General features: G+C 33.2%; 1 protein-coding gene across 1 annotated transcript; it reads right to left on the bottom strand.

Moving 5' to 3' along the window:
* Positions 1-451: 451 nt before the first annotated feature.
* LOC110103785 (chaperone protein dnaJ C76, chloroplastic) lies at positions 452-3,921 on the bottom strand. Its single transcript, XM_020832622.2, has 4 exons — positions 3,479-3,921; positions 2,019-2,275; positions 1,719-1,902; positions 452-1,210 (listed from the first exon to the last, which is right to left on the bottom strand). Exons 1-4 carry the CDS (start codon positions 3,845-3,847, stop codon positions 575-577), a joined length of 1,446 nt encoding a protein of 481 aa, XP_020688281.1. The 5' UTR covers positions 3,848-3,921; the 3' UTR covers positions 452-574.
* Positions 3,922-7,382: the final 3,461 nt, after the last annotated feature.

Here is a 7,382-nt window from a genome sequence, read left to right as displayed (position 1 = left end):
TCCCTCCTATAAGTTTAATGTCCAGGCTAAAATAGTCGTGAACTGACGCACTCATCTTTTTTTGCAATAGGTAGGATTAGAACAGGACTTGATATCATCTCCGATCGAACTTTATATTATTGTATGTTCTCAGTCATTTGCTCCATTCGAACTTTAAATCGTACTCCAAATTTTGGTAGGTGAACAGTGCGAGGCTAATATTGACGTCGGACTGTTCACCTACGCCAAAAAAATAATCGCTACAAGATTTGCCGAAGAAGCACGCGAAAGAGGAGAAAAGCGTGCAAGAAATGATTAACATCGCAGGAAACGTGCGAAAGAAAAAGAAATAGCATTCGATTGGAGAAGAATGAGTGCATTTTGAAATTTTAATGTATTTTGGAGTGAAAAATGAGTTTTTCGGTTGGAGATGCCCTACGCACGATTTTTTTTCTTCCTTCCTTCCATACTATTCATATAAAATGATGGAGCTATATTTAAAATCCAAACTGCAAATATATACATACTATATATTGAAATGTTCCTGTATAATTCTAAAGCCCTATGCTTCTATACTGTTAAGAACCAATCTCATTCATCTTCTAGAAACATCCTTCTCTCCAAAAAATCCAATAACTGTAACAATAACCAGACCAATAAAAAACCAAGTGATACCTGCCAATATAACCTGAAGCTCAAAACTGTTGACAATTTCCAAAGCAAAAGACCCACCTATATGTTCTTGCAAGCCATGGCCGAAGCTTGAATCTCTGCCTTTGGATCCATTAACAACCGCTGATATTACTGCCATTGATAATGGAATTCCAAGAGCCAAAGGGTTTGTCTTGTTTTGCCTGCTTATTTCCTCATCAATAGCTTCATTGTTCTTTTCTTTTATAGTAGAACCTATTTGAGGCTCTGGCTTGCCAGAAGCCGATGAAGTAGTTAAGCTGCTGGCCGATTGGGTTGGAAGGGTAAGCAATGGTGTCCAGTATTCTTCATCATCATGGCTTGCTGTAGGCCTGTTAGCGAATCCTGTTGTTGCTCTTGCTTTCAATTTGGCTGCAGCTTCTTGAAGTTTTTTGACATTTGGTGGTGATGGTTTTGTTGAAGAGTCTGTGAGACTTAGCTGAGTTTCTGCTGAGCTGACCTTTTGCCAATACAACCAGTTTGAAATTGATCTGACTGCATCCATAACTGAAGTTCTGGATTTTTTTTGGAGATCAGACTCCTGCAAGATGGAAGGCAGAACAGATTAGTTATTAAAGAATGTTCATATCAAATCTGTCCATCCATTAGATTTTTATATACATAGCACCTAAAACTATTGAAAATGCATATTTAATACCTAAACTTCTATATTTACTAATATAGTAACTAAAATCCCCTTTTTCTTCTATTCTACCACTCCATTTGAAGTGATGAGATACTTGTATTCACTGTGAAAGAATGTCATTGACGGGAAAGACAGTTGTTGATAGTGATTTTTGACGAAAAGGTTTAAACGGAATGTTAGAATTGATTAAAAGAGGGATTTTAGGTGGTATATTAATAAATATAGAAGTTTAAGTGTTAAATATGTATTATTTTCAATAGTTTTAGATGTTATGTATGTAAAAATCCCTTTAGCTATTAACTCTTCATGCAGAAACGTTTTCATTCCTTGGGCAGTTTACATTCCTACTTAGGAATATATTTACAGTTAATAGTTCCATGAACATGAAATTTTCCTTGCTAACCTGTGAATTTTTGGCTGATGCTTTAGCGTTCATCTCATCGAACTTCCTCTGAAACTTTTTCACCTCATCGAATACGTTGGCCACCCGTACCCCTACATTGTTGCCTCCCGTCATCCTCACATAGCCACGCGGCTGCTTTGACATAAGGAATTCAAGGGCGGCAAGGTCTGACCTCTCCACAACCCTAGAATCAAGAACAAAGCATTTTCCCACAGTTGAGTACATCTAGAAAAGTTTTGGTTTAGTTTAACATATTCAGAATTGCAACAAAATCTGTGGAATAGAAGGTTAATGTATTACGATATGCAATCCACCGGACAGGTTTTTATTGCATCGAAGATCTTGTCCTCCGAATCAGCCCACTGTGCGACTACTCTTGCACGGCCATAAGCTGATTCAATAGCAAATGTATTGTTTGCATGCAGAGCACATTTCAAGCAGCCAATGCACTTGACCTCATCGACGAAAACCGCTCGTTGTTCTGCCTGATTTCCAAGCCATCTAGAGTAAATAGGTTTGCCCGTGTATCCTTGAAATTCTAGGTGTTTGGATCTCTCCTGCATGAGCAACACCAGAGTCATATTTAATGAGTTTGTGAAGAGGTGAATTGTCACTGTGTAATTTGGTTGCTTATGGTTATAAATATCATGCATAGCTACAAAACAGTCTTACAGTCTTAACATGAGATCAATTAGTTCAAAGCTCATACAAGAATAGGTCAAAAAAGTATACACAAAAAGAACGATTTGATGAAGATTAAGGTGACCATTCCCCTTAAAATTTGAGAAATGTGAAAATCATTATCACCATTGTTGGCCTTGCTCTTCAATCATTCCTATTTATGATGAAGTATTAAACTTATTAAACATAAATATTTTTGCACTTCTTTCTATACTACCTCTAGTCTACCTATCTTCATTCCCAATCATCCACAACAACAACAACAACATCAAGCCTTTGTCCCACTAAGTGGTCGGCTACATAAATCCTTTTTCGCCATTGTGCCTGGTTAAAAGTCAAATTCTCATTTAAATCTAATAAAGAAAGATCATTTCTAATATTTTATAACCAAGCCTTTTTAGGTCTACATCTACCTTTCTTAACATAAGTCAAATCTAATACCTCAACTTTCCTAACCGGGTCATCGGAAGGCCTCCGTCTAATACTTCATTCACAATCATCTGACACAGATTTATCCATTTATCCATCCATCTTGTGTGAATTTTTTATCTCTCACGATGCATAAGCAAAGCACTTGAATCTATTCTTAATCATTTTATTTTCAATAAACGCTACTCTTATCATTCCTTTAATGAGATGAGTGCAGAAAGAATATAAAAGAATTTCGATTTCCCTACTCTTGAGGTGGTCAAAAGCAGCAGCGGGTCGATGGGTTAACAGGAGGAGTGCAGGGGGCTGCCCCATATAGTTTGAAGATGAATCCTGTGACGCAACGACCATCAAAAGGGTTATCTGCAATGAGGGTCGTCACCATGGAAGTTTTAGAAATTGGATAAGGTAATCAAGCGGCGTTAAACATTTCTGATCGGGTAGAGTCAGTCTTTCATCTCCCTGGATCGGGCAAACATTTCTGATTTCACTTTTAGGTTTCCCTAGATTGAGGAGACACGATTGAATCATGGAGGGATTATTAAGAAACTCATCAACAATAAATCATAACAAGACAGAAGCAAACAAGCACTAATCATCGTACTGCATACATAATCGAAAGAGAACACAGAGAAGAGGCAGAGCAAAACCCGATCATAAGCATAACGTGAAGCTGGATCAGAGAGCACCGAATAAACTTGGTTGAGGAGAATGGCCATATCGTGACCCACAGGCCCGGCGATGTCCGGATGGCACTTCTTCTGCAACGCACGATACGCCTTCCTTATTTCCCCCGTCTCCGACGTCCTCTCCACCCCAAGCAGAGAATAGAGATCATATTCCCCCGCCCATGAAGCCACCGCCGATCCACGCCTTCCGCCGCCGCCGCCGCCGCTTCTGGCCTCGCAACGGATATCCTTCAGGCGGGCACTCTGATTCTTCCATTGCTTCTTGAATCCGCACGCAGTAACCCATGGAGAGGCCTTTGCGCCATTCACAGAAAGAGCGGCGGAGGCCATTCTGTTTGGTTTGTTGTTCTATTACCGATCTTTAAATGGTCGTTCGTTGAAAGATATTTTGCAGTTGCTTCTGAGTGTACGGCAGGAAGAGCGTAGCTTAGGCCATTTAAATAAATAAATGAGTTACTGATAATATTTTTTTTAAAAAAATTATGTTACTATATTCTGATATAAAAATTTAAGAATGAGATTAAAGAAAAGTCTAAATGAAAATATTTTTACATAAAATGGGTGTAAATTATTTCAAATAAAAAGAGTTTTAAATATGTTAATTTTTTATTTGAATTAAGAACTTTTTTAAAATATTTCGAATTAATCATCTATTTCAATTTTAATGTATTTGACAATCATTAGATTTGATCGAATTTTAAATGCAATATAGATTTTCTGTTATAGGATGAGTTTTGTGATGTACAAAACAATTAAAACAAATATTTAAATACCAACTATCATATATCTTTTTATACTATGAAATGCTGCTGAAATTATTTTTCATTATTAAATAAAATTTAATTCTCTTATATTTTTTTTATGATTTTTCACAAGAGAAGCTGCTACAACAACAACAACAATAAAAACAATAACATGTCTTTTATCCTAACATGTGGGGTTAGCTATGTGAATCTTTTTTCTTCATTGTGTCTTATTAAGAGTCATTCTCATTTAAGTTTAATAAGCAAAGAATATTTCTAATATTTTCTAACAACGTCTTTTAGATCTGCCTCTACCTTTCTTAACATAGGATGGATCTAATATATTTACTCTCATAATAGCCTCATTGGAACTAAGGCTGATGTTTTATGTGACCAAACCATTTAAGGCGACACTCTCTAATCTTATTTTCCAGTTGAGCTACTCCAGCTTTTCAGATATATACATGTTTTGTACTCTGTCTCTTTGTGTAAAGCCACTTATTATAATAACTCTAATATGAAAATTATGAAATAGAGCGCCTTGGCACTGATTTAGTCAGTGCTGTGACACTAGGCCATGAAAAATATTGTAAGTGACTATGCTTTTACTTATGTTTTTAATTATTTTAATTTCTACAGATTTTATGTCTTCTAAATCTATCAAAAATGCATTATCTATTGATTTCATAAGTTTTCACCGTGCAAGTTTAGATATACTATAGATTTGATCATTCTGAATGATTTAATATTATTTTAAATGAAATAATGAATTTTGTCAGATACATGATATGATAACTACACGTGATACCCTACTAATCTACGTGATTCATTGATTAGAAGCCGGAGATTGATTAAGAGTTATAAGGAGTCGGGGAAATTGATTAACATGATTCAATGGGAGTTATAAGGAGTACATTAATTGGGAGTTATAAGGCGATACTAGTTGGGAGTCATAAGTGCATGAGCAAGTTACCCTTAAGATATACTCATTGAATATCTAAATATTAGTATCAAATATTGCTACAAATACTATATTGATATTGTGACTGACACTAATTCAATTTACTTTCATGAATACTAGTTAATGTTATTAATCATGATACTAATATTGTTACTGGCATTAGTATTGTTGATTCTTAGTGATACCATGAATAATGATGAAATGGACTAAGATGTCATGAACTATGCTGGATAAATTGATGCAGATAATAAACTATAGAAGGATAAATCAATACAAATAATAAGTATGGATATTAATGCATATATTTTTTTTATATGAGTTATATCATATTATTTTATTTTATATTGCATTGATTTTAATTATAAGATTTTAATTACTTGTTGGACTATGTGCTCATTACTTGATTTTACATGTTTTTAGGAAAGTGTAAGGATCCTATAATATGAGGTTTCATACAAGATAAAAATGCAATCATGTTTATTTCTACTATTCATTGGTAAACTATTGCTAAATGATTAAAATGAAAGAGATAAGTAATTCTTTCAATATAGATCCTGTAGTGTGACACTTATCTACTTGGGCATCCTCATATCTACAATACTTATTTTTATGCTTCTTTTATAATGGCCAACATGTTGCGGCTTAAAGCAATGCAGGTCACATTAAAATCTTATAACTAGATTCAAAACAAGATAACAAAGTAATATACATGTCGTCAGTCAATTCATAACAATAATAGTTATATGATCAATAATCAGTGTAGAAATAGTAACACTCACGTGTAGTAGCATTAGAATATATAAATGGTAAACTAGTGCAACACAAAAACCAACAAACCAATATAGTGGGTAAATGATAAGTTAGTTTGGCTGTCAAATCAAGTAGTCGTATAAATCATGAAAGCAATCATATAAAATGATAAAAATCAAATCATCGGTAAAGAATTGTCAAACTCAGATCAATATAATAAAATTTTATAATAATATATACATGTTATTCATTTATTCTATATCAGTATCAAATTAATATTTTAATCACATGTTGCTCAATATATCACTTGCTTAATATATCATATGCTTAGTATTAATAAAGTGAATCAATAACAATAACAATAACAATAATAATGAATCTATAGTAGTATCAAATAATATCAATGTTAATATCGACAACAGTATTAGTATAATTATAATACTCATATTCCATTAAGCAGTTGTTACAACAGCATCGTCGGTAAAATCAGTGGCATTAATAGTAAAGCAATATAGTAACAATAAATATGTATAATGACAGTAAATCAATATAATATCTGTAAAATCGTAAAAATAATAATGAATTTGTAACACGTATTTCTAAGTCACATTTAAGCAAGTAAGAAGTCGTGGCTATCATAATATTTTTCAGTGGTAGATAATCAATAATCAATAATCGTTAGATCAGTAAACAGAGTCATAACTCTTTATATGTCGGTATAGTAATAACTCTTATAACTCATATTCATTTTATTATGTGAATCTGTAGATGATAACACCCAACCACAATATTTAAAGGAAAGTCCGTCAGCCCATCATTCTGTATAGGTCAATCAATCTTTAACTAACAGGTCAATCAATCTTTACTTGTCCTTTTCACACATTACTATATATAAAATACCAACTAGCTATTATCGAATCACATATACTTTTTTATCTCAATGCTTATATTAATAATGTGCTCAAATAAAATATTAAATTTATATGCATTGTATATCATACTTTTAAAATCCCTATAAAAGAAATTAAGCCCTGCTATTATGTATTAACTTTCCATTTGTGGATGCTTATTTTTTGTAATTCCCCTCAGGAAAAATTAGACATTTGTTTTCAAATAATATTCTTTTCATTAGTTGTAAGAATGGGTTGATGCTTGTATCACCTGCTCTATATTGAATTTTTTCAACTGGGCTAAACGTCGTGTTTTTTTCCTTTCCGGATTTTCTACGTAAAGAAATTTTTCTAGTCTTACTACTTTTATATGTGCATGTTATATTTTCGTACAATATTGAGATGTAAAACATGCACTCTATCGACTTGAATTTTTCTAACATATAACATATATTATTAATTTATTGTTAATTTTGTTACATGAAAGAATTCAAAATTGATGAAAGGATATGTATCACACT

Source organism: Dendrobium catenatum, unplaced genomic scaffold, assembly GCF_001605985.2.
Source record: "Dendrobium catenatum unplaced genomic scaffold, ASM160598v2 fragScaff_scaffold_30, whole genome shotgun sequence".
NCBI classification, from domain to species: Eukaryota; Viridiplantae; Streptophyta; class Magnoliopsida; order Asparagales; family Orchidaceae; genus Dendrobium; species Dendrobium catenatum.
The sequence above is the reverse complement of the archived record's forward strand: the minus strand, read 5'-3'. Positions and strand labels throughout refer to the sequence as shown.

Bases quoted from the DNA above. Each gene is read 5' to 3' on its own strand.
- LOC110103785 (XM_020832622.2), bottom strand. From the start codon at position 3,847: ATGGCCTCCGCCGCTCTTTCTGTGAATGGCGCAAAGGCCTCTCCATGG. The intron at 1,903-2,018 runs GTAATACATTAA...TCTTGATTCTAG, and splicing joins TGTCCGGTGGATTGCATATC to GGTTGTGGAGAGGTCAGACC. The intron at 1,211-1,718 runs GTTAGCAAGGAA...TCCATCTTGCAG, and splicing joins CATCAGCCAAAAATTCACAG to GAGTCTGATCTCCAAAAAAA.